Source organism: Lissotriton helveticus, chromosome 3_1, assembly GCF_964261635.1.
Source record: "Lissotriton helveticus chromosome 3_1, aLisHel1.1, whole genome shotgun sequence".
Taxonomy (NCBI): Eukaryota; Metazoa; Chordata; class Amphibia; order Caudata; family Salamandridae; genus Lissotriton; species Lissotriton helveticus.
In genome coordinates this window covers 1,835,826,908-1,835,854,829 of record NC_136061.1, presented here as the reverse complement: position 1 = coordinate 1,835,854,829, position 27,922 = coordinate 1,835,826,908, and the positions used below count along the sequence as shown (strand labels likewise).

At 46.8% G+C, this 27,922-nt stretch overlaps 1 protein-coding gene across 1 annotated transcript in view; it reads right to left on the bottom strand.

Moving 5' to 3' along the window:
• LOC144823881 (mucin-2-like) overlaps positions 1 to 27,922 on the bottom strand; it is a 1,553,567-nt gene that overhangs the window by 1,063,220 nt on the left and 462,425 nt on the right. Inside the window, exon 7 of the mRNA XM_078682769.1 lies at positions 27,140 to 27,350. Within this exon, the coding sequence (XP_078538895.1) occupies positions 27,140 to 27,350 (211 nt within the window). The remainder of the gene's footprint in view (positions 1 to 27,139; positions 27,351 to 27,922) is intronic.

The following is a 27,922-nucleotide window of genomic DNA, read 5'->3' as shown; positions in this document are numbered from 1 at the left end:
CTAAACGTCATGCTTGAGGGTGGCAGGTGTCCAGAAGTGCTGATCATCCACTTAGGTGAAAAAAACCTGGTGCAGGGGAAGGGTGTAGTTCTTATGTGGAATGTGAACATGTATTTTCTAGAAATTGATGAGGATTGGCCAAGTTGTTTTGTCTTATGGACTTAATGGACAGAGTTTATCTTGAGGAGGTCCTAGAGTCGACAAAGCCCGCCGCCATTGGCAGAGTGTGCAGAAAGTTCAATTGGAAGTTGGTGCATTTTTGAAGGCAGGCCTGTCTGGGTATTTGCCACTCTGACATCAAATGTGAGGGAAGGGAGTTTTTTGAGGTGATGGGGTGTGTTTGTTGCACATTTGCATGGACTTATATTTATTGGAATTGAGAGAGGCTTTGTCTAGGACTCTGAACATTAGGAAATGAAATATTCTACACAAGGGGCCAGAGGGGAATGGGGGAAGAAATAGTTATTTGATTATCTTTTTCTGGGTGGCTAGAGTCCCAAACATTTTGCAGGACTTGTCAGAAGTTTGATTGGTGTTGCTAGTTGGGGAACCATGGCCAAAGGGAGGGTAAGGCGGTAGTTTAAGGATAAATTTATTATGTTTGGTTGCTTTGCAGTTTATATATGCAGTCATAGGTTGTAGAGGATATATAAAGTTGTAAATGTTAAAATGCACTATAGTTAATGGAGATAGCTGAGGGGTGGGCTTCTCTGGGGGACCGTAGAGGTGGGAGAACAATGGTTAGTTACATTCGATGTCCGAGGTTTAGTTTTGTTTAGTGGTTTGTCAGGAAATGTTATGACTTGCACCTGTTTCAATAAAGCAGACTATTTCACACTATGATATGTGCTGCAACCCTTATCTCCTAAGGCAGATTTGGGGGGGGTGCCTACCACCAGGAGGTTTGCCCCCCAGGTAGATTGGGAGGGGGGTGTAGCCCATGAGCTGCAATTTTGTGTTGGCTTACTTTCATAGCCGAATGTAGCCCCAAGTATAAGTAGTGCCATGTTGGGCTCCCTTGTCACTGTTTTAGGTTCAAGTGACCTGGTTGCTGGTGACAGGAAGCAATTAGGTGTTTTTCCCTGCCTGACCGTCCCCTTTAGCTAACGTTGCTGGGGGATTTTCTTTCCAGTCAGGGATAAATCCTGCTATTCCTCGTTGTTTAGATAGGTGCCCAGGGGTATTAAGGTTATTTTGCTGCCGCTTGGAAGAGTTGCTTGAGAGGGTCTCTTAGGTTTTGAAGGACTTGTCAGAAGTTTGATCGGTTTAGCCAGTTGGGGAATTAAGGACAAAGGGAGGGTGGACGGGCAGTTCAAGGTTCCATTTAAGTAAATTTAAAATTCCAAACACAGAGTTTTGAATTACTAATGCTACCTATAACTCCTCAGGTATCTTTTCTAAACATTGCTGGACATTAACTGTTTTCCGTTTTATTTCAAGATGTTCAGAACAGGGCAAACATTCACCATCCCTGAGAAGGATAAGGTGAGTTTGGCTAAGCAGGAATATTCCAGCACAATAATGATGAGCCAGTGTGCCTTCCTAATCGCTGGATATCTTTGCTTCAAAATCGACCATGTCACCATGTTGTATGGTGAGTAAAGTCCCTTAGCTACAACAGAGACAATCAGACTTGCTCTCTTTGCTTGCTCAGGGCAGTTCTTATCACATATTTACATCCGTCCACTTTCAAAGTACTCCAGCCACCACAGGAGGACTGGTAAAGCAGGACAAAAGTAGGCAACAACCCTCCAGACACTTGTATGATTAATAGGGGGAAGTACGGAATGCTGTAAGACCTAAAGCTCTTTGATTTGTCTGTCTGCTTGATCTATTTTGATTTCAAAGTCCTGAGGGACCTCTAGGATGTGGGGAAACTGGCCCTGTAGGTCGTGAGTGACATCAGAGCCCTCTTCTTTGGTAGGAACCCCCTTAACTCGGATATTATTCCGGTGTGGCCGATTCTCAAAACCTTCTGCGTGTGCCTGGAGATTGATTTGTTGTGCCTTTGTTATATGGCCAGTAGGGTCCTAGTCGACACTGCTAGGTTAGCATGAGCTCTGCTGCCATAATGCTGCTTTTGAGCCTGTTACTACATGACTTTATTTTGTAAGACTCTGTTTGTGCCTCTCGCATGAGAACCATCTGCTTTCTGCGTTCTCTGCTGGTTCCTGGAGTTTAGCCTGAACACGATGTGAAAGGTCGATAAACAATGCCCCTTATAATTCTATTCAGTTCAGTCCCTAGCACCAAGACAAAATATTCTAAACACAACTGCTCTGTTGGATACCTGCACTTTGATATTACGGGGATGCAAGTTGTTCAAACACACACTTGGAGAAATACCTTTCCAGGGAGAAGAGCTATGCTGTTCCTATGATGGAAAACTTCAATCTAGGCAGTAAGGTATGAGGTCTGGTGACAAAGCCCAGAGAACTTCCTTTATATTCTAAAACTGAACCTTACTAAGGGGGGCGTTAGGCTTATAGTCATTTTTCCACTGTCTGTATATGATGACATCCCCCTTTATATTCTATGGAATTGTAACAATGCTAATTGTTTTTGGCTTATGAATTTCGCTGCTAGTAGTGGTTTATATACTGCATCATAGAGCACAATAATTAAAATAAACATTTGAACCATATAGTGACTCTGACAATCCTTATAGTGGAGAAGCACACGTGAGTGAGCGAAAAGGTATGTCTTGCTAATGCGATTCCTGAGAGAGTCTGGTGTATTGTGTTCTGGGTTGTCTAATCATTTGTAGCTCTGTGATTATGTAGGAGAATGCATGAGACACTATAGCTAGTCGGTTTTGGGACTTTGGCTACTAAAGTGGTAGGAAGGTACAACCCCTATACATTGAGGTCCTGTTTTCCTGCGCATAGTTCTGTGTATGTGCAGAATCCCCGGCACATGGCACCGCCAACGTGTGGTCTGGTTCTTATCTGCGAGACTCCTGTGCTTGTCCACAAAATTCTCACTTCTGTTTCCGGAGAGGCTTGTGACGGTGTTAAAGGTCTTTCTCTTTCTTATTACCCCATGTTTGCGCTGCCACGCATAGGTTGTTATTCTCTACCTATTGAATATGGCGATTGTTATTGCACCACCTAACTGGGCAGCAGTCACAGCTTATTTGACTCAGCATGGGGTCCCTAATGCTGGTGTTGCGCTCATTTTTGTTGTGGAAGCGGATGCAATTACCACTTTGAGTTGTTTTATTCTTAGGTCACCTTTCTGGCAGTCGATGGAACAGATAATTTATTTCACTAATATACTGCCACGGCCCTTCCTCAGAATTATCATCCTTATAGGTCTTTTGAAGCTAAGCTAACAGCTTGGCAACATCAAATATGGTTTAATGGCACCCTTCCTCACCTGTTAACACGGTCTCTTTAGGCCCCTTCTAAATAGATGGGGTCACATGGCCTGTTTTGGCAAGGTACAACCCCAATACACTGAGGTCCTGTTTTCCTGCACATAGCTCTGTGTTTGTGGATTGCAACAACTAGGAGGTCTTTTAGTGCTACAGAGTATTATGGCGCACACCTGGGTGACCGCTGATTGGTGTATAACAGCAAAGTAAACAGTGTAGGCAATGGGGCGAGTGGTAACACCTCCCAACCACTCAATTAGATCAGAAAACTGGTCTGTATCGATTAGAACTGCAATGCCCCTGCACTAAACACAAATTGTATGGTATGATAGTAAAACGTGGTTAAATACAATGGTTGATATAATTGCAGCACTCCAAACACATAGTGAGTATTCACAGTTCAGTGATCATGAGCACAAAAAGAAGCTGTGATAAGGTCAATGGTCCGTTCATATGTTCATTTTCTGTTTAATGTTCCCAAAAGATAAGCCAACACGTGTTTCATCGCAGGGAACAACTGCGAATCTTCAGGGCTGGAAAAGATGGCTCATATGATAAGTGTTCTAAGTCAGAAACATCAAAGAGTAAGGGCGCGAAAGAGCCGGTCAGTGTGTAGACTCTGGTTCTTGTCGGAAATGGAGGTTGCGATTCTTAGTAATTTTAAATAGCTGTGGCCCGGTCTGGGTGAGCTAAGGATTTCCAGTTCTGTCAACCTCAATGGACGGCCGATTAGTAAAGATTTAGCATAAATCTCGATTTTTCACAAGTTGAGTGAAAACCGGGAGGAGATAAGTCTTCGTGATAGGGCGGGTGTGCCTCTATTCACGGAGTGTTTCGTCTTAGTAGCGTAATTCCCCCTCCTTTAGTTTCCCGGCGCCGTGTTTCTGGTAGCTCTGTGTTTGTGCAGAATCCCCGCAACATCATACATCTCAGTGGACAACGTCAAGTTACACTATCTGGCCGATATTGAATAGTGTCACACCTGCAGTTTCATGCAACGCTATCTCATTGAATCCGCTGATTTCATCCTCTTCGACTAATGCCTGTATCATTGAGGGTGCGATGGAAACTAATATTGACCTTTCGTCTGTACTGCCTCCATCCTCTTCCAGCGCAGAAGTCGAGTATACTTACCCTACAGGGGAGTCCCACAGTGAAGTGCCGAACAGTCCTTGACAACATCACGCGGATGCTGCCCTACCACCTCTAATAAACATGGGTGCAAGCGGTTATTTTGGGGACCATGGCAGTGCTGTGTGGCATTTAGAACTCAAAGTAAATTTTCCGATTCATGCCCTTATATAGGTACAATTCACATTGCCCTTATATAGGCATAGAAATCAATCCCTTATTTAGGCATAGACCATGCGACCCAAATACAGGCATGGCTACTTCCACCCGTACTAAATGTCACAACGATTACTTGGAAAATCAGCTTAAGCAGTTAGGGAACTTCCCCTTCTTTGAATATTGATTTGTCCAAGAACTCATGTACTTTGCAAAGAACAACTATTCCCTTGGGGTTCTTTCCTGAAGTTCATATGCCTGACTGTACGTCAAACTGTGGCATTCCTAAACACCTTCAAGGTATAAATATGCCTTCACTTGCTATGGCAAACTACAGTGGTTTGGAGCAGTTCGACTACCTACTTGCCCGACGCAGCTCGCTACAGCAAGTGCCGAAGGAAGCAGACTCTCCCGCTGACGCACTGATCAAGAGGCTGCCCTTCTCTTGCCGAGAATCCAGCTCCAGTGTTTCCAAGCTCCCCTTGCGGGGTGTTGGGAAATCGAGTCCCGATACTGAGACACCAGACCTCCTTCCTTATAACTAAGCTATGGAGCTGATTAGAACCTAGAGAACCTTTGGTAGATTCTTGGCAAAAACAACTAAACCTATGCTAGACAATACTTACTTCTTCCCTCGTCCTAGACTTAGGTTAGGTACATTGGGACAGGCGTATTTTAGAAGCACCAGTTGAGTATTTTTAGTCAATCTTATTTATGTATGTATTTTTATATGGCTTAGAAACCATACACTGCTTTTACAGTATTATTTTATAATACTATTTTCGCTGTACGCATTATACTTTGCAGTCTGCTTAACAATTGTAGCAGTTCATTTCTCTTGTATGAGAAAGAAGACTGTTCAATAAACCTTTTTATTGAAAACACCCGTCTCTCTATTTCTCTACAACTCTGTTGAAACAAAGCATGCACGGTTGACTGAGTGAAATACTTATCTATTGTTTCCGCGACGCTGTGAGATATATTTCTTATTCTTGGGAAACAAAGTTGCCATGTTTATGGGGTTGTGAGAAACTAATCCCTTCTTGTGAATTTGAGAAAGTTTCTTGTGACCTCTGAGCTAGCTGGCACTCACTATTAAGTCTAGTATATTCGATAGAGACCTAGTCGACCTCAGTCATACGTCTAATCTATAGGATATATTATTCCAATGTGCAGAGCCTATTGGGACTATAGGAACTACACTACAGCAGTTTCTCCTACGACTCATCCTTCACGTCTTCCACTTTGGCACCTCCACCGACAAAATTAAGTATTTTCATCTCTTGGTTCAAAAAGAGTTACCTGGTCCCCCCATGGACCTACATCTGGTTGGTACTTATCCTGATTTTCCTCTTCATTTTGATTGGATTTGTGACAGTATTTTCTTTCTCATCAATGGTCATTATTTGCCAAAACGCTCTGCTGTGAACTTGTCCGACGTGGCATGTCTTCTTAATAGCTTCTTAACACCTTTCTAATTACTTTCCATGCTGTCTACCCGGCTGGGTATGTCAATGGTCTACTTACAGCATCAGAATCCGGTAAGTTTTAACGCACGTGCCCATTTTGTACTTCACCTAGATTTATACACTGGCATTGCCCATATTATTTTTTAGCCTTATCCGCCGACAATCTCGGAGCCTTGCTAGTTCCTATAGCTGGTCAATGTACTCATTCCTCACGGTTGTACTTTCTTATTACGCATCTTTATGCCGATATACCCTAGCAGCTAGGCTGTATATGCAGTCCATATATATTTATTGCTTGTTCAAGTTACCGTTTGCTTCTGGGGTGTGGACTATGTTTGGTAATACCCTGCGCCCCATCACATTACATTTCATTTGTGGATGGGCCAGTACACATGCCCTCTTGGCATGCTAATTGCTTATATCACATAAGCTAGAGTGGTGTTTACTTGGTCGTTTCACACATTATTTTTTTCGTCAGAGTAATACCGGCACCTGGTTTTAGAAGAAATACTCCCTATTATAAAAGTGAAGAAACACCAGTTCTGGTGTAACCTGCTGAACAAAATATCTCTGAGCAAGTGTTGTATTTTACCTACACAGGTGTGTATGCTATCGGGGTCCTTTATTGATTATCATTTATAGAAGTAAAGCCCATTACATTATCAATATCCCCCTATATAGGGATTCATGTTTTTCTATCTGTTTTCAGTAGACTGAATGCCGCTCTGATATATCTGGAAATCTGACTCTTAGGGGCCGATTATGATCAGATTATGATTATGAATATTATTATTATGATTATGATCGAGGGTCGCGGACGGACTCAAGTCCGTCCGCGACCCCTGAGGAGGAGGGAACGTCCGCAAGGGCTGCGGCGTTCCCTCCGAGCAGATTAGGATGTGACTGCCAGGGTGGCGGTCACATCCTCTATCTTTAACATTGCGGCGGGTGCAGCTTCAAGCAGCACCCGCCGCAAGGTTAAAAATGCATGCATCGCATTTGCATGCACAAAGCGGCAGGCACCGCGCAGTGCCTGCTGCTTTGTGCACGCAAATGCAGGGGGGTACCATAGGTGCCCCCCATGTGCATCCCCACCCCCCCTTCACCCAGGGGGCCCGCAACGGGCCCCCAAAGTGAAAGTCGTGTGCTTTTCCACGGCAGAAAAGCCGCCGCGTAAAAGCATGCCTTTAACACCATCCTAATATGGCTGGCGGTGTCTGATAGATAAATAATTTTGTCCACCCTAAGCGTGGAAGGGTATACTCAGATGTGAGTCCCTTGCTCATTGCACCATCAGGATTCAAGCAAGCCGGGCCGAAGACGGCTGAAATGCCAGAAACCGGTCCCCGGAAGCTTGTTTCCTTCCCAGTTTAAGAATTGGCTTTTGTAGTCTGGTCTGCCCTGTTCCCATGATGCACTGGGCCAGGGACAGACTAATTTGCATACAGCCAGGTTCTGAAACTGGGATGGTGCAATGAGCTAAAAAACTGTGTTGGATCTAGCCCTGATCTCTTGACTGGGTGAGAGTATTCTGCTTAATTCAGAGACTCTGTCCATCACCACCCCTTGTTGTAAATAATTTTGTCCACCCTAAGCGTGGAAGGGTATACTCAGATGTGAGTCCCTTGCTCATTGCACCATCAGGATTCAAGCAAGCCGGGCCGAAGACGGCTGAAATGCCAGAAACCGGTCCCCGGAAGCTTGTTTCCTTCCCAGTGTAAGAATTGGCTTTTGTAGTCTGGTCTGCCCTGTTCCCATGATGCACTGGGCCAGGGACAGACTAATTTGCATACAGCCAGGTTCTGAAACTGGGATGGTGCAATGAGCTAAAAAACGGTGTTGGATCTAGCCCTGATCTCTTGACTGGGTGAGAGTATTCTGCTTAATTCAGAGACTCTGTCCATCACCACCCCTTGTTGTAAATAATTTTGTCCACCCTAAGCGTGGAAGGGTATACTCAGATGTGAGTCCCTTGCTCATTGCACCATCAGGATTCAAGCAAGCCGGGCCGAAGACGGCTGAAATGCCAGAAACCGGTCCCCGGAAGCTTGTTTCCTTCCCAGTGTAAGAATTGGCTTTTGTAGTCTGGTCTGCCCTGTTCCCATGATGCACTGGGCCAGGGACAGACTAATTTGCATACAGCCAGGTTCTGAAACTGGGATGGTGCAATGAGCTAAAAAACGGTGTTGGATCTAGCCCTGATCTCTTGACTGGGTGAGAGTATTCTGCTTAATTCAGAGACTCTGTCCATCACCACCCCTTGTTGTAAATAATTTTGTCCACCCTAAGCGTGGAAGGGTATACTCAGATGTGAGTCCCTTGCTCATTGCACCATCAGGATTCAAGCAAGCCGGGCCGAAGACGGCTGAAATGCCAGAAACCGGTCCCCGGAAGCTTGTTTCCTTCCCAGTGTAAGAATTGGCTTTTGTAGTCTGGTCTGCCCTGTTCCCATGATGCACTGGGCCAGGGACAGACTAATTTGCATACAGCCAGGTTCTGAAACTGGGATGGTGCAATGAGCTAAAAAACGGTGTTGGATCTAGCCCTGATCTCTTGACTGGGTGAGAGTATTCTGCTTAATTCAGAGACTCTGTCCATCACCACCCCTTGTTGTAAATAATTTTGTCCACCCTAAGCGTGGAAGGGTATACTCAGATGTGAGTCCCTTGCTCATTGCACCATCAGGATTCAAGCAAGCCGGGCCGAAGACGGCTGAAATGCCAGAAACCGGTCCCCGGAAGCTTGTTTCCTTCCCAGTGTAAGAATTGGCTTTTGTAGTCTGGTCTGCCCTGTTCCCATGATGCACTGGGCCAGGGACAGACTAATTTGCATACAGCCAGGTTCTGAAACTGGGATGGTGCAATGAGCTAAAAAACGGTGTTGGATCTAGCCCTGATCTCTTGACTGGGTGAGAGTATTCTGCTTAATTCAGAGACTCTGTCCATCACCACCTCTTGTTGTAAATAATTTTGTCCACCCTAAGCGTGGAAGGGTATACTCAGATGTGAGTCCCTTGCTCATTGCACCATCAGGATTCAAGCAAGCCGGGCCGAAGACGGCTGAAATGCCAGAAACCGGTCCCCGGAAGCTTGTTTCCTTCCCAGTGTAAGAATTGGCTTTTGTAGTCTGGTCTGCCCTGTTCCCATGATGCACTGGGCCAGGGACAGACTAATTTGCATACAGCCAGGTTCTGAAACTGGGATGGTGCAATGAGCTAAAAAACGGTTTTGGACCTAGCCCTGATCTCTTGACTGGGTGAGAGTATTCTGCTTAATTCAGAGACTCTGTCCATCACCACCCCTTGTTGTAAATAATTTTGTCCACCCTAAGCGTGGAAGGGTATACTCAGATGTGAGTCCCTTGCTCATTGCACCATCAGGATTCAAGCAAGCCGGGCCGAAGACGGCTGAAATGCCAGAAACCGGTCCCCGGAAGCTTGTTTCCTTCCCAGTGTAAGAATTGGCTTTTGTAGTCTGGTCTGCCCTGTTCCCATGATGCACTGGGCCAGGGACAGACTAATTTGCATACAGCCAGGTTCTGAAACTGGGATGGTGCAATGAGCTAAAAAACGGTGTTGGATATAGCCCTGATCTCTTGACTGGGTGAGAGTATTCTGCTTAATTCAGAGACTCTGTCCATCACCACCCCTTGTTGTAAATAACTTTATAAAATGATGACACTTCACCGGCAGCTATATGTATTGGAAAATACTCCATTCCCTGTCCCCTTAAAGTATTTAAAAAATATAGATGCGTTAGTCTCGGGCTTGCTTTGGGGTAGTAAACCGGTGCGCATTTGACGGGGCAAGTTAGTCAGGGGCTGGTCCGACGGTGGTATCGCACTTCCGGACATTCAGTTATATCATTGGGCAGCCCAATTAAAAATAATAAAACACTGGTTACACACGCCCCAAACAGAACCGGCATTCCAGGCCGACAGGTATGAGCTGGGAGAGGCAGGAATTCTTTCCGCACTGTATGATAAAGGTGGCTCTTTATCCATCCTGGGACCGACGGCGCATACAGTGTGCCTTTGGTACGCGGCACAGACCCGTCTTAAATGCAAGACACTATTACTAAAATGACTCCACTTTGGTCAGCACGACAGCTGGGCAGACTTCGCAATAGCAAGGGTTTCAGGGCGTGGGACCTGATAGGAATCTCCACAGTGGGTGACCTATGGAAGGGAGGTGCATTAGTACCATTTGACCAGCTTCAGATCCAATACAACGTAGCGCCCACCGAGAAGTTTAGATAGTTGCAGATTAGTCATGCCCTGGGATCGGTTCTCCCGCCGGGCACCAATGTACCTGAGGCCACCCCGTTAGAAGACAGACTGCTTACTGAGCACATGCCCAAAAAGGTGACCTCATTCACATATCGCAAACTAGTTAATAACTTACCGGAACCAACACTGAAACTAAAGCACAGTTGGTCTACTGATTTGGGGATCTAGACGAAGCGGACTGGCAGATGGCACTGTCTTCCCCGCGGGAGGTGTCCATACCCTCAGGACTCCGCCTGGTACAGCTAAAGATACGTCATCGCATGTACTACACTAGAGTCACCTTACACGCCATAGGGAGGGCCACACACCGCTTTTGTCTTAGAGGTTGCGGGGAGGAGGGAACGTTCTTTCACACCATATGGCAATGCCCCCAGATAACAGCGAATTGGGATAAAATCATGAGAACAGTGTCACAGGTGGTGGGGGAATCAGTTGTCCCGGAGCCAAAATCCTGCCTGCTAAACATATGGGAGACAAACGATCTTACCCACCCTGCTCAGGACTGGGTGACGCTGGGTGTAATGTACGCCAAACGAAATATAGACAAATATTGGGAGTCTGGGGAGGTGCCTACACTTACAGACTGGTGCATGGACCTCGATGCGGCTATGATGGCGGAGAGAGTGGTGTACCTGCACCGTGGATGCCCCCGCAAATGGGACAAAATTTGGGGTGCCTGGAATGAATAAAGAGGCTATTTGTGTGATCCACCAATGCCAGATGGGGAGAGTGAATCTGACTAGAAGGTGGGAAGGAGGGGGGAATTCCAGAGATGTACCAACGTAGATGAAATCATTTCTTCTGCCTTTATTGATGAACATGCTGTCACTGTTGTCTATAATGCTCTGTAATACCCAATGTATGTACCAATTACCTGTCTTATGCCCTGCTGATGTTCTCAATAAATACATAAAAAAAAAAAAATAATTATACGATCAATGTATTGTAAGCTATGTTTCGAAATGACACTTTCAAGATCTCCGAGGCTGACACATCCGGATGGTTGGTGTGGCAAACAAATGCAAATGCATGTCAACTGCGTTTTTATAATGTAACACCTGGTTTCACACAGACTAGACCAGATCCTCATTATCCACATTCACATTCGATCCCCACATACTCCGTGGGTAAATTGTGCCAACAATGGTTGGAACACTCCACTTTGTCGTCAGTAAAACAACACGTCACTCTTGTCGATCGACATCATTTGGCAGATTTTATCATAGGTCCTAGAACTGCTAGATCAAAGACCTTTATCTATGCAGCTTACAATGAAGTCTGGAAGCTTGCAGATTGAGGCAACGCTTCGTCTGCTTTGAGTTGATCAAGAAAATTTGGAAAAATTCCTTGCAGTGGTCGACAATAGCATCAATACACAGTCTTCACACATTTATACCTCGGATAATAGGGTTTCATCTGTTATTGATATTGTTCAGAATGACGTATCTGTGTTATATCATGGTCAAAATCAATTACTATCAGTTATGCAGTTTGCATGGACGTTGCAGACTCTCAAAATTGGAAAAGTCCCTTGGGATTATTTGAAGGCCTCTGCTTTGTTTTTACCATTTAATCTGACTGATAAACAGAGATTTATGTCTATGAAAGATGCGACATACACGCTATTGCACATTGAATGATTGGAACCCATGCCATTATCTGTGGCGGAGATAGATTCAGCTGTTTAGTTAATTCCTGGCGTTATCTCTCTCCCATTCTCGCTGTTTCAATTTAAATCATGTATGAAACATTTTCCAATAGGCCGCTTTGAACCGCTGGTTAGTACATTTGTCCATGAATTATGGTCCCTACCTTTCACTTACAGATGTCAATGGGAGGTTAAGAAAGTTTTCCTAACAGGAGAGGACTGCCATTCCACAGAAGGACATTCCCTTGTTGCTAAACACGTTAAGTTACACGGCGCTTGTACTGTATCTGCACCTAATCTTGCCTATTGTTTTAAAGGAACTCCCATCCCAGCAATAATTCCTATTTTTACCTTGCATACTAACTGCAGTTATCTTATTTAGAACAACCATGACTGCTGGGTAGGCCTGGGCCTAGCCTGTGGAGTTTTGCTATGTGGAACTCCGCAAAGTTACAAAAATCTCAGAGAAGTTCCGCAATTGGCATAGTGCAGTGCGAACTGCAGTTTGTGCTGGTATTCCTGCCACTCGGGTAGAAATTCTACCCGAGCGACAGCTCACACTCGCAAACTTACCATTCATGATCGTGAACTTACAGTTTGTGATCGCGAGCGGGGAAAAAACTCTGCTGCACATCGCGAAGCGGAGTTTTCTGCACTCCGCCAACTCCACGGAGTCCGGAGTTCATATAAGTCTGCAAACTTCGCAAACTGAGCCAGGCCTACTGCTAAGTTTTATGGGCAGGAATCCTGTATTTAGTGACGTGTTACTTGTTGTAGCAATGTACTTTTCTGCCCCGCATGGGAACGTAGAGAGTTTCATTTGGCCTTCCATTCTGACTTTGAAAACCGATTTCAATAAATTAAGCAGGCTCAAAGCTCTATTGTTTTAACAAAAAGTGGCACTCACATCAGCTCGGGAGACCATTGAGTTGAATGCAGCTAGAACATCTAGCGAGATTCAGTCACTTTTGAACACTAACCTCCCACTTCACTTTGGGGAGCTTATACATTAAATATTTAATGCGTCTGACACCAAAGGCCTTGCTAATTTTTTTTAATTTGTGGAATATGGCCTTGTGACTTCTTTTCAGAGGATATTTGGGCTAATACTTGCTTTTATTCATTCTATTTTTTCTAGCGTCTTCAGAAGATTCCCTTTGCTTTCCACTGGTGCGAGCTGGTGGAATCCTGTTTCTTCTGTTCCTGCTACGCAATGTCTGCTCATCTTGTGGTAATTCACAGTCCAGGCCCATTGCAACTGTTCCGTGATCGATTGCAACAACTTTTTGGGTGCATGCCATTAGCAACTCCCAGTGTGAGTTATGAATCAACTTTTCGCTGTGCCTACTTCACTTGCGTGCAACCTGTGTTGTACTGTTAGCCGTGCCCCTTCTATTGGGCTTTGGATCTATGCCTCTCCAATATGTCATGTTCAGACCCAGATTATAGCCAGTTAATGGGTCCCTTTGTGGCCCATAAGCAGGCCTGTTCTGGTGTTCGCCGTACGGCTCGTACGGCTGCACTTGGAGTTTTGGCTAAATGGGATATCTGTGCGGCTACTCGGAACCTCTAACGACGGAGTTTCATCAAATATCACACACGTTTTCTGGATATTCTCTTGGAAGCATCACATTACGCGGAGCATGTCTGTTCCTTCGACCTACTTAATTGGATGACATCCCTGTTTTCTACTAATGATAGGGATGACCTTTTGGAACGAATTGCATTCTTATGTTCACATACTTTGATAGATTTGCCACCTTCTTCCTAATCACATTTTCCATGAAACAACAAAAAGTTTAGACGACATACAATTATTATTATTATTTTAATTATTTTTTTTCAAGCTCTTCTGAACTCTGCTGAACTTTGAACTCTGTTTTGGTCTTTTTTCTATAAACTATGAACTTACCAAGGGGAGGGTGTTATGTGGCTATTAGGGTCATTATCAACACTACTAGGTTAGCATGAGCTCCGCTTCCATGATGCTGCTTTTGCGCACTTTACTACATGACTTTATTTTGTAAGACTCTGTTTGTGTCTTTCACATGAGAACCGTCTGCTTTCTACGTTCTCTGCTGGTTCCTGGAGTTTAGTTTGAACATGTTGTGCAAGGTCGATGAACAATCCCCCTTGTAATTCAGTCCCTAGCACCTAGACAAAACATGCTAAACACAGCTGCACTGCTGGAAACCCACGTTTTGAGATTACGGGGATGCATGTTGTTCAAACACACACTTGGAGAGAGACCTTTCCAGGGAGACGAGCTATCCTGCTTCTATAATGTAAAACTTCCATCTAGGCACTAAGGTATGGGGTCTGCTGATAAAGCCCAGAGATCTTCCTTTATATTCTAAAACTCATCGTTACCAAGGGGAGGGTGGTTAGACCTTATAGTCCTTTTTTCACTGTCTGTATATGATGACATCCCCCTTTATATTCTATGGAATTGTGACAATGCTAATTGGTTTGGTCTTATGCATTTCACTCCTGGTAGTGGCTCGTATACTGCATTATAAAGCACAATAGTTAAAAATAAACATTTTGAACTATACAGTGACTCTGACAATCCTTATTGTGGACAAGTACGAGTGAGTGAGTGAAAGGGTATGTCTTGGTACCGCAATTTCTGAGAGAGTCAGGAGTGTTGTGTTCTGCGTTGTCTAGCCATTTGTAGCTTCGTAATTATGTAGGAGAACGAATGAGACACTATAGCTAGTCGGTTTGGGGATTTTGGGTACTAAGGTGGTAGGAAGGTACAACCCCTATACACTGAGGTCCTGTCTTCCTGCGCATAGTTATGTGTATGTGCAGAATCCCCGCAACACCTTGAGCGGTATCACCTCTAGGCTTGGGTGGTAAATTCTGTTCCGCTTGTGGAATTTGTGGAATTTGGATAATTTCACGTTCTGCAGACAACACGGAATTGCCACAAATTTCACGATCTGCGGCTTTGCGGACTTTTTTGCTTGTTCGCGCTTTCAAAATGCGTGTTTGTGAGATATTTCTCCCCGACCACGCAAACAGATCTTTACGTAGCACGACTACCCAAATTCTGCCCACCCCTAATCACCTCCTGCTGCAGTTGTTCCATGTCCTCCTCCCAAGCTTGGTTTTGTTCCTCCATGTCCACTACTCTCTCGCACACAGCATCAATGTCTTTCCTCACCTCTTATTGCCCTTCGATGTTTTGGGCCACCTCTTCCCCTTATGCAGGTTCTTGTCGTGAGGGTATATTTAGGATCACCCACTGTGCTTTGGACCTTCTCCCGTTACAGCGCCGCACTTGTTCCCTCGTAGACTTTTGGTATCAGCTACTGCTCACCGGGGTTCTTGCCCATAATCCCTTGTGCCTATATGCCTTCTTCAACTTCGGGGTGCTGTTTTGGCCTCCACAGCCCCCCTGTGCTCTTCTCACTCCTCTCTGTGTGTGGACGCTTTGAGCGCCCATGTGAGCATTCTCTTCTCTTCTCACAGTGCCGTTCTCACACTGTCCCTGTGACTATGCTACAGTGCTGGTGGGCTCCAGAAATGTCTCTTCTTCCCCGGCCCTCCACAACTGCCAGCCAGCACCTCGCTCTGAGGTGCTCTGTGTCCTCATTGTCCGGGCCCCTTTTTTCCCAGGTGTCCGCCTAGAGTTAAAGCCTTCTTATTGATCTGAGCCCTTATACAGCTCTCATCCAGTCTTCAGGGGCCTCCAAGGCACTGTCTCCGCCCAGCTCCCGATCCAGCCGCCCGTTGGCAGGGCTCCACGTCAACCCCTTCCCTCCTCGCTGCTTACTTGCTCTGTCTGGGGCTGGAATACTCCACTTATTGGAGCCTGGAGAGTTGGACCCTGGTCCACCAAAATATTTGTTCTGTGTCTCCCGCTGTCGGAGCATGGAGGCCGACCTCCACTCGTTCTTCACGGTCAGTCGCGTTGATCCAGAGTTTTTTTCAAGCGTCCGTGGTCTGCTTCACTGCCATGCTGTCCTTTGCTTTCCTCCGTCACCTGGAAAGCTCAGCCTCTATCTTGTTCTGTTGTGTGCAGTCACCAGCTCTCTCACTGCTGTGCCTTCCCCGTAAAGTCTCCTGACTCTGGTTGCCCTTCGCAACACTCTCACTCCTCTCCTGCTACTGTGTGAGGACTACAGGCAGCTTTCCGCACCTAGAAATGGCCATGCGGGCGGATGGGAGAAGGGAGAGGAGCAAAACGCATCTTACTCGATCGCCATCCTGGCCACACCCAGAGAGAGAGCAGTCTTTTTTTAAGCAAGATAACATTTTTTTTCTTCAGCATATTATTTTACTACAAATGCTGGAAGGAACCATTTTCAACTGATAGTTTAGAGGGCTGGAGCATGTTAAGTTGGTAATTACTCACGAGCACCTGAGTCATATATTCCAACTCCATAAATGTGCACTGTGTGTGACTGTGTTTGAGTGTGTGTATTGTAATGTTGGGGGCCCTGGGCCCTCATTGCTAGGAATGACTGACGCAGACACAGGCAGCTACTGGGTACAACTGGCCCAGAGCACATGGGCTCGGCCCCTTTAATTAAAGCTGTGTCACCTGACCAGTGACATCAGTGGTGGGTGGGTGTTTAGTGTGCTGGCTTACAAAACACTAGACTGCTGACTGTGACTCTGTGTCACTACATCCCTCCCAAACTTCGGGGAAAATGAAAACAAATGAAAGTCCAACCTGTGGAAGAAAAAGTACAGTTCGCAAACCCCACGACAAAGTTTAACCTGTGGGAATGAAAATGTACATGCAATATAACACTGGACTCTGTAATTTGAAGTGAGTCTCTTTGATGGATTGCAGGTCACAGATGGTGTAGTTGCTGCATACAGGACTCATGAGTCACGGTGGCATAGTTTGCCGTTGTTTGGCGGGTCCTATCTGCTGTCTGCGCCGCCTGGACGTTATCCTTTGCCTTGTCTTTGTTTCACGCCACTGGTGACAGTTGGTAGCTAGATAGAAGGGTGACGGGATCCGAGTGTTGTTTGTCTTCTCGGTTCTCCTCTTCAGTCCTGGTCCTTGGTGATGTCTCTGGGCAGGCTCCAAAGTGTTTCTAGGCAGATGAAAGGAGTAGGTGCATACATCCCTCTCACTAGGATGCCCCTCTCGCCGGTGTTCTTCTCTCACAAGATGTCCGGGAGGACCTCTTTGCCAGGCTTCCACTGGACTGGTGTTGTCGGTCATGTTGCTCCACCATAGCCTTCGGGCCGTGAGCGGGGCGCTCCACGATCTTCACCGTTGTGTTCTAGTTCCACCTGAAGGTTACGCTGTCGACTCTTTTCTTGCACATGAAGCTTTCCATCTTCGTGGGTCTCACAGACGCACCGTTGTGGACCTGTCTCTCTTGTGGGATTTGCTGCCACCAGAGTCCCTTGAGGCCTTTGCTTCCTGGGCTGCCACGGGTTGATGTGGAGTGGTCAGTTCCTCAGCCGGATGTGTGAGCACTCTCGCCATTCAATCTTCCGCTCAACCCCAAAGGTAGATTGTTGTCAACAGTCCAAATTTGTCCTCTTCTACGATCGCCACATGGATGGATGGCTTGTAGGTGGATACCTTTGACTTGTGCCGCCGGTGTTCATGCCAGGCCTTGTTCTCTGTTGCACTCCGGTGTTCTGGTGCATGTCACCACCTTCTTCTGATGGGTGAGTGAGTTGACTGGTCACACCTCTTCACTTCTTGTGATCTTCTAGTGGCATCGTGGCATTCACTACCCTTCTTCTCCTCCATTCCTTTCACGACGTGGTTGGTCCCTTTTCTTTTCTTCAACCACCTCCATGTGGCGTGCACTCCACACGAATCTCCCTGGTTGCGTCCTACCCTTAGGACACACTTTTCTCTTCTTCCGATGGCCAAACCCGGCATCGCACCTTTCTTCCTGTTGCTCCTTCTTTACTTCGGGTCGGTGTCATCAGACCTCTTCTGGGTCCCGTCCATGGACCTCTTCTTGATCTATTCAGTCACTATGCCTTTGATCTTCTGGCGTGTCTTCGCAGTCATGACCTTCTGACTGTCAGCTTCTCCTTTCTTTTTCCGGGCGACCATCTGACTGGTCATCTTCTCCTTTTCTTTCCGGGCGACCAACTGACTGGTCATCTTCTCCTTTTCTTTCCGGGTGACCAACTGACTGGTCATCTTCTCCTTTTCTTTCCAGGCGACCAACTGACTGGTCATCTTCTCCTTTTCTTTCCGGGTGACCAACTGCCTGGTCATCTTCTCCTTTTCTTTCCGGGTGACCAACTGACTGGTCATCTTCTCCTTTTCTTTCCGGGCGACCAACTGACTGGTCCACATCTGGCGTTGACTCTTTGGGCAAGTCATCTTCGCTGTGACCTATTGACCGGTCTCCGAGGACGCGATCCCTGCGTCACTCAGTCGTGGTGGCGTGGAGTTACTTCACTCCTTGCGCATTCCTGCGCAGGGCTGTTCGGTCCTGAGGTGTGGAGTTCCTTCACTCCTTGCGCAGTCCTGCGCAATGCTGTTCAGTTCTGAGGGGTGGAGTTCCTTCACTCCTTGCGCGGTCCTGCGCAATGCTTTGCTTCTGGCACATTCCCGCGCCGTCTTTTGAAGTGTTCCTGGGATTTCCGGCGCATTCCTGCGCTGTCTCCTGGCACGTTCCTGATGGTTTTGGCGCTTTCCTGCGCTACCTCCTAATGTGATCCTTGCGCTTCTGGCGCTTCCCGGCGCTGTCTTCTTGCACGCTTCTGGAGTTCTCTTGCACTTGGTCACTGTCGGTGTCGTGACTCCACTATAAGCGTTGCTGTGTGTGGGCTGCAGGCTTTATTACGCTGAACATGTTGGTTCGTCCAAGGCTTGTTCCTATTCCTTGGGATCCTTCCCTTGCCTGCAATTGCTCTCTCCGGCCACTAGATGGCAGTGTTCGTTTTACTTGTGTCTCATGAACCTGGGCCGGTTCTTGATGCTGTAGGGGTTCGTGCAGTCTTCTCTCAGTGCTGCGGTGTCCCTTCCTGCTGGCTTGCCTCCTGGGGGACTCCCTATACATGCCGATGCTTTAAACAGGGTAAGTGCCTAGTGTTTTACCTAAGTGTTGGCACTTGTGATTTGGGGAGTGTTGCAACTCTGCAGGAGGGCTTCCTGTTGAGTGTGGGTGAACTCCGATTTTGCCCACATGCGTGGTGCTTCTCTGTGCCCTCCCCTGCTGCACACAGAGTCTTTTGGGTGGTGCACACGGCCCCTGGCAGTGGACGCTCGCTGGCTGCGCGGGGACACGAGCTGATCAGGCAAGTGTGTGCCGGCCGTTTATTGTCCGTGGGGGTGGGGGCTGGTGCTGCTTTTACTGGCCACGGGCCGGGCGCTGGCTTTCTCGTTTTCACCGGGGCCCTCGCTGTGCAGCCGCACCGCTTCTGTCTCTGGGCTGCTGGGGGCTGACTTCGGTCAGCTGCGGGCATCGTGCATCTTGCTCATGCACTCCCCGCCCGCAGCAGCTTCTCGGGTCTTACGCTGCGCGGGGCGGGGAAAAGGTCGTCACTGCTGCCCAAACTTGCTGTTCCCCGGTGAGTTCATTTGCATTGTGCTGTGCAGGGGGTGTTCATTTACGCCGTAGCCGGCTGCGGGCTGTGTGCTGGATCTCACCTTTCTCCACCCCCGCTCCCTTCACAGCACACGCGGCGCGGGGAGAAGTTAGCGCTTGACGGGTGGGCTCCGTTTAGATTGTTCGGCGCCTGGCAGCTCCCCTCTCGCTGCGGGCGCTCTATGGTAGAGTTTCTCACCCCACCGCACACTTCACACGCGCGGCGGGGGACGCTGTAGTCAGGCCGCGGGTGGGCTCCGCTGGGCTTGTCTTAATTAACGGGGCGATAGCGGCCGATGCCGCGTCACTGCAGGCAGGCCGCGGGTGGGCTCCGCGAGCCTTGCATTTTAACGGGCAGTTGTGGCCAATGCCGTGTCGCTGTAGGCAGGCCGCGGGTGGGCTCCGCTGGCCTCGCTATACTAGGGTCACAGTATATTTATAGCGGGTAGGCTCCGCTTTGTGTTTTCGGCGGCGCCGGCTGGCGGCCGCCATTATGGCGTTTTGACCGTTGTGGGTGGGCTCCGCTTTCGATGCACAGTCATGAGGGGGTCGCTTCTTGCTTGCGCGGCCCCCTAGGCAATCTTCAACGTTCGGGCTCACCTCTGGCCGACGGGCCTTCCTCCTCCACGCGGGTGGGCTCCACGGAGGTTTCACCGAGCGGTGGCGGCCGATGCAGGTGGGCTCTGCACGGCTCTCTCTCTTCACCCCAGGCAGGGGCGCCGTCGCGGCCGACGCGGGTGGGCTCCGGTCGCTCCGCTCTTCATCACCCCACGCAGGGGGCCTTGCAGGCTGGGCTCAAAGGTGTGGGGTAGGCTCCCAGTCACCTTCTCGTCTGCAGGCAGGCCCGGGGCTCGGCTTAGGCCCTGCAGGCCTCTCTTATTTACAACAAGGGGTGGTGATGGACAGAGTCTCTGAATTAAGCAGAGTACTCTCACCCAGTCAAGAGATCAGGGCTAGATCCAACACCGTTTTTTAGCTCATTGCACCATCCCAGTTTCAGAACCTGGCTGTATGCAAATTAGTCTGTCCCTGGCCCAGTGCATCATGGGAACAGGGCAGACCAGACTACAAAAGCCAATTCTTACACTGGGAAGGAAACAAGCTTCCGGGGACCGGTTTCTGGCATTTCAGCCGTCTTCGGCCCGGCTTGCTTGAATCCTGATGGTGCAATGAGCAAGGGACTCACATCTGAGTATACCCTTCCACGCTTAGGGTGGACAAAATTATTTACAACAAGGGGTGGTGATGGACAGAGTCTCTGAATTAAGCAGAGTACTCTCACCCAGTCAAGAGATCAGGGCTAGATCCAACACTGTTTTTTAGCTCATTGCACCATCCCAGTTTCAGAACCTGGCTGTATGCAAATTAGTCTGTCCCTGGCCCAGTGCATCATGGGAACAGGGCAGACCAGACTACAAAAGCCAATTCTTACACTGGGAAGGAAACAAGCTTCCGGGGACCGGTTTCTGGCATTTCAGCCGTCTTCGGCCCGGCTTGCTTGAATCCTGATGGTGCAATGAGCAAGGGACTCACATCTGAGTATACCCTTCCACGCTTAGGGTGGACAAAATTATTTACAACAAGGGGTGGTGATGGACAGAGTCTCTGAATTAAGCAGAGTACTCTCACCCAGTCAAGAGATCAGGGCTAGATCCAACACCGTTTTTTAGCAGGGTATACTCAGACATGAGTCCCTTTCTCACTGCTCCATCAGGATTCAAGCAAGCCGGGCCGAAGAGGCTGAAATGCCAGAAAGCGGTCCCCGGTAGCTTGTCTCCTTTCTGGTGAAGAATTGGCTTGGTAGTTTGGTCTGCCCTGTTCCCATGATGCACAGGGCCAGGGACAGACTGATTTGCATATAGCCAGGTTCTGAGCTGGGATGGGGCAGTGAGATAAATAACGGTGATGGATCAAGCCCTGATCTTTGGACTGGGTAAGAGTGGTCTGCTTAATTCAGACACTCTGTTCATCACCACCCCCTTTTCTGTATCGTTTTTGGCCACTATAGGTGTGGCAGGGTATACTCAGACATGAGTCCCTTTCTCACTGCTCCATCAGGATTCAAGCAAGCCGGGCCGAAGAGGCTGAAATGCCAGAAACCGGTCCCCGGTAGCTTGTCTCCTTTCTGGTGAAGAATTGGCTTGGTAGTTTGGTCTGCCCTGTTCCCACGATGCACTGGGCCAGGGACAGACTGATTTGCATATAGCCAGGTTCTGAGCTGGGATGGGGCAGTGAGATAAATAACGGTGATGGATCAAGCCCTGATCTTTGGACTGTGTAAGAGTGGTCTGCTTAATTCAGACACTCTGTTCATCACCACCCCCTTTTCTGAACCTGCAGGCCTCTCGGCGGGTGGTGCCGCTTCCCCAGGGGAATGCCCTGCACATGGGCACTTCCCTTCTTCTTTCCGGGGTTTTTCAGCTGCGGCACGCGTGGCTAGCGTCCGCCCCCCTCGTCGCCAATGTAATGTTGGGGGCCCTGGGCCCTCATTGCTAGGAATGACTGACGCAGACACAGGCAGCTACTGGGTACAACTGGCCCAGAGCACATGGGCTCGGCCCCTTTTATTAAAGCTGTGTCACCTGACCAGTGACATCAGTGGTGGGTGGGTGTTTAGTGTGCTGGCTTACAAAACACTAGACTGCTGACTGTGACTCTGTGTCACTACATGTATGTGTATGTGTGTGTATGTGTGTGTGTGTGTGAATGAATGTGCAAGAATATGTGTGTGTGCATGCCTGTGTGTGAGTAACGTCTGTACTGATATATTTATTAAGTATTTGATACTGCACAGGAACCTGACTCCAACAAGCAATAGGGTATCTGTTCATTATTGTATTGAAAGAGGACTAATTAACTTGTCCATGGGAAGAATAGATTGGATTGTAAGTGATAAGTGAACTGTCAGCGGTATTATCACTTGCCCACTTCTTCCACAAATACCCTGCAGGGAAAGATATGTCCTGTGACCGAACATTTAAAAAAGTGTCTGAAGTGTTTGATCTCGTTTTGGAATGTCAGATACACATTTTACACAGTAAAATGCACTACACAAGTGTGGGTAAAATTTGGAAAGGAAAGAGTGAGGCAGACCAAGACATCAAAGTCTTATTTTACATGTGAAATGGTCACACTTATTTCAGATTGACATACCTTATTTTGACAAGCCTTATTTTGTCTAAAATAGCAATAAACACCTGAAGACCCTAATCTGTCCACCTACCCATTTGTTGAGAGGGGAGTGCAAAGGAGAGCGCTTGCCATTATAAAGGGAGTATTAGGGATGCTATATCTAGTTTCATGGTTCTATATACACTGTGGTAAAACACAGCCTAACAATTAAGGGCCTTATTTATGAACGCATGGGTCACTTTCACTGCACTGTTGTGTCACTTCTAGTAACGCAGCTTTGGCGTAAATAATGCGCCATATTTATGAAGTGACGCATCTTCGTAAACTCCTGAGCTACATTATACCTTGTTCAGGTATTATGTATTCAGGGGTGGCCGTTCCCCCACAAGAAAGGGTTGTAGGAGTGGCACAGTGAAATCTATGAGAGTGTGATGTGCCACTTCTAGGACCCCAACGCATCAAAACTTTAGCCGGCGTAAGGGTGACGCAGGTCCTTTCACATGGGACTTGCCCCATGTGAAAGGAACATTGCTGGAGTTGCATCACGCTTCTGACACAACCCCAGCAATGTGCCACTCTTACGCCGGCAGATATGTCAGTAATACTGACATATCTGTCATTCCTTGTGACGTGATGCGTCATTCAGTAAATATGACGTATCGTCCACGTCGCAAAGAGGGCGCACTGACAAGTATGATTGCTGCTTTCAGGCAACGATGAGACACTTCGCATAAATGAGGTCCTAACTTTTTTGAGCAGATGCTTTCCATCATCCCACCGCCCATACTGTAGTTGCTAGGCCTGCCTGTATGGGTGTATCTTCCTACTCTCAGTACTAGGCCTGGGATTATTATTTTTCAGATTGTATTTGACCGGTGGTAATGGAAGACTCATTGGCTGGGTCAAACAAGAGAAAAAAATTCAATGCGTTTTGTATAGTGCTATTGCAAATTTAATCACCTCTAGCCACTCATCCGAAACCTCCACCTCATTTCTTTGATATCCACATTTTAACCCGTTTACCGTGGTGATTATTTTGCCGCAGTGCAGGCATTCCACGGAGTGGGCGGGGCTGCGTCGGCCGTTGGCTGTTGGCATCACCAGCGAGGTAGTGCTCGCGACAGCCAACATCCGACGGGACCACGGATGGGGTTAAGTGCCAAAATCCATGACACTCTGAAGTGGCATTTACCCCAGACGCCTCTAGAAGGGCTTATGGTGTTCGATATATCACACCATATTAGATACAACTGTGGGGTATTTCAACAGATTGAACATTTGTATTGCTTGTTTTATTTTATTTATGTTTTTGTTTTTAACCTATTTTTTGTAGGTTCATAGTTACTTGCACAATAGTGTGTAAACAAACAAGAAAGACAACACATTTCATGCATGCTTGATCCAACATCTTCTTAAATCTGAATACTTTTTGAAGAATGCAGGATTTTGAGCATATAAAAAGTAGCTGAATCTAATTTATTATCATTTGAAAAAAAAACAGTACCACAGTGAGCGGCACATTTCAGGATATTTCCAAACTGAAGGCAGAAACACTTTCCGTTAAAACAAAGGAAAACGAAATTGGGCATATACCAAATTAATTCTAACTGGACATGTCTCAGGAAGGCAAGGCACCATAGTCTTCAGTGGAGCTCATCCCAAGCCTCTTCAAGGGAAGGGTAGAGCAGAGAGACAAGAAATAGAAAAAACATAACTAAACTACGTAGGATACCCTCTCTCACCATTCTGAGAAAGGTTATCTGGCCTTCTTCCAAGACCAAGTGTTTCCCCAAAGATGGGGCACATTCAAGACATTTGAGCTACTTCAATATAGGAGACATCCAGTATTTAAAACTAAAATCTCAGCTGTAATGAGTCACATAATGTCATCCAGCTCCTGCCCCAAATTTCCTTAAAATGCCTTTGCAGGCAAACTGTGAAAAGATACAACTCTTTCCCCCCTGGTCAATCCTCAGGTGTACAGAGGAGCGCACTTAGGGGTCGATTAGGATCGCGGACGGACTTGAGTCCGTCCGCGACCCCTGAGGAGGAGGGAACGTCCGCATGGGCTGCGGCGTTCCCTCCGATCTGATTAGGATGTGACCGCCAGGGTGGCGGTCACATCCTCTATCTCTAACATTGCGGCGGGTGCAGCTTCAAGCTGCACCCGCCCCAATGTAAAAAATGCATGCACAGCATTTCCGTGCACAAAGCGGCAGGCACCGCGCGGTGCCTGCTGCATTGTGCACGCAAATGCAGGGGGGTACCATAGGTACCCCCCATGTGCACTCACCACCACCCCTTCACCCAGGGGGCCCGCAACGGGCCCCCGAAGTGAAGGTCCGTATGCTTTTCCATGGCGGCAATGCCGCCGTGGAAAAGCATATTTACACACACATCATAATATGGCGGACGGTGTCTCATAGACACCGCCTGCCATGTTATGGCTTTTCCGCCGCGGTCGGCTCCGACCGCGGCGGAAAAGCGGCGGACGGAATTCCAGACCCACCAGCCATCCTAATTTGGCGGTGGGTCTTAGGAGTCTCCGCCGCGGTTTTTCCGCATCCTCCAGGCCGGCGGACACTTCCGCCGGCCCGGAGGATGCGGAAAAACCGCCATCCTAATCGGCCCCTGAGTCTGTAAATCCTCTTGACAACATGTCTCATATGACCTTTAGTAGGGCCCACTTCCACATGAGTATAATGGGAGGCTAGTCCGCGAGAAAAAGAAAAATGCTCTCCACCCACAGAACAGATTTCTTTAGAGTGGTCTCACACATATTCCTCTCTCTCCAGTCATTAGATTCCACCAGCACTAACCCAGTACCTCTTCTACTCATCTCAGAATTTCTCTATCCTTAAAAAGGTTTGTTTGACTTTTTGTCCAGGTCAAACAAACAGGTCCAACAAATTTTGTATAATCAGCATTTCTCGAGGGAGGGCCTTTTCCACAATCTCAAGGCAGGATTCCTGTCACTCTTATGTGGGTGCAGTTTATTAGATTATGGAGAAACGCCACTTTCTTCATTCTCACTAGGATTTTCACTGCACTGATCCAAAATAATTAATTTCTCACAGTTCTGTCTCAGTCTACCCTTATTGCATGTTCATTGTTCTCAATTTTCTGTCCATCTTCCCTTCCTTTTTTCCCCTAAAAGCATTCTTCCAGTCAGGCCTTCCATTTTTCCCCAATGCTCCTCACAACAGTTTCAAACGACCTAAATGTATCCCCCAGTTCACAGTGCAGGACTTTGATGGAGTTAATCTAGGGACATTGATTGGTCATGATTACAGAGCAGTCATGAGTATCTTCAAACAGACTCTTTCACCTTTTTTAGGTCAAGCATGCCATGGTGTAAAGAAGTCCTCCTTTCCCTTTTTCACTCTGCAATCAAATCAAAGTGAGGTGACAGTAAAGAAAATGATAAAATTGCCCAATTAGGCACCAAATGTTCTAATGCATCAGAATGGGAGGGGATTAGCTAAATAGTTCCGAAATTACTTTTAAGACTTGTTATGCTGTGCCTCATTTACTTATTTTTTTCTCTTCTCTCCTTCCTCCCCTGTAATCTTTACTTTTTGATATTTATTGTTGTAACCTAATTTACCTTACTTCTTGATGATAATGTATCTCATTTCTTTTTCTGTAATGACACCTTTGTTATTCTAATAAAACTTTACTTGAACTTAAAAAAAAGACCTGTTATGCTGTGATCAATTCATCTAGTCCCATCATATTTTACAATACACCATTTGCCACTGATTGTCATAGAAACAGGGAACACATGAAATTCCCCTCCCTTCTAAGTCTCCTACGCTGATGTGCATTAAATTTCAATATTTAACAGTGTTAAATTACTCATGGGTAGGTCCCATCAGTAATTTTGACACAGGTTTTGAAGTTGGCTCCGCCAACACTGTTCGAAATCTTAGCCTGCCCCGGTCTAGTTGCCACCGTGCAGCAGACCTTAATGCAAAGAGCGAAAATTAACCCCTTTTCCCTTCGTTTCTGTTGTTAAAACAGCTGTTATTGGGGTGTAGTAAGCCTTCACACTCATAGGCCTCAGTGCCACTGAATATGCTGCACTGTTGATAGCTAGATCTCTTTCACCCACCCCAGCAATCTCACTTACTTACATACCCAATCAAACCAATATTTACAGTGGGAAAGCAGTGGTTGCAGAATAATTTAGACAGCTCTGTTGAAGTTCCGGCTCCTAACTACAGAGAATACGGCTCTTGCAACATAACAGTCACAGTATAAATGGTTATCCATTCTCAGCCTCCTCACAGCATCCTTCCATACTACAACAAAGACGCATCTGAATTCTCGTGCAGTTTTAGTTACAGATACTGTTGTTCAGGCCTTATAAATGAAACAATGGACGATGTCACATAGGAGTACTCACAGCAGGCGTCTGGCGTTCTCCAGTTGTTAGGTGTCCCACCCGTTAGGGCGCACTGTTTGGAGTATTCAGTAATGGTACTACACATGCAGAGTTTATTCTGAGGTTCCTGGCAGTTAACCGAGTCCTTAATGCAGGCCTCTACATATGGGGAGGACTCAAGGCGTTCTAAACAGTCTTCTAATTTTGCCACTGTAGATATACAGAAATCGTTCTGTAGAAAAACAAAATAAATGTATCAGCGCCTGCATAGTCTATTGCAGAGTTTCAACTGAAAAACTTTAAAATAAATGTTGCACAACCACAGTATTTCATGTAATACATGCTCACCTCACGGTTTTCAGATTGTTCTGAAATTAGTAGCAATTAAGTTTATTAAAATTAACCTGTCAGAAATGGGGTGATGAATGTGGGAGGGGTGAACACCTACCGACTTTATAAACACAGGCTGTTTAGAGCAAAAAGAGGTTTTTGAAGAATCTCTGTTTAATTTCTGTTAATGGAACAAACAGCAGGAAGTTTACCTGAGAATTAATTGCAGTTTAAGTTCAAGTGGTAGCAGCAATTTTAATTCAAGAAAATGGCACAATGAACCTCCCCATCCAATTTTAAAAAAGGGAATTTTTTACATGATCAAAAAGACAAAACGTTCAAAATTAATAAGAGAACTAGAGTTATGATTCTTTTTAAACTATAAAATAAAAATCTCTAAAAAACACAAACTCCTTGCAATAGTTCAGTTCACTTTTGATCGAGATATATGTTCAGTGGTAAGATTTGCAAAGC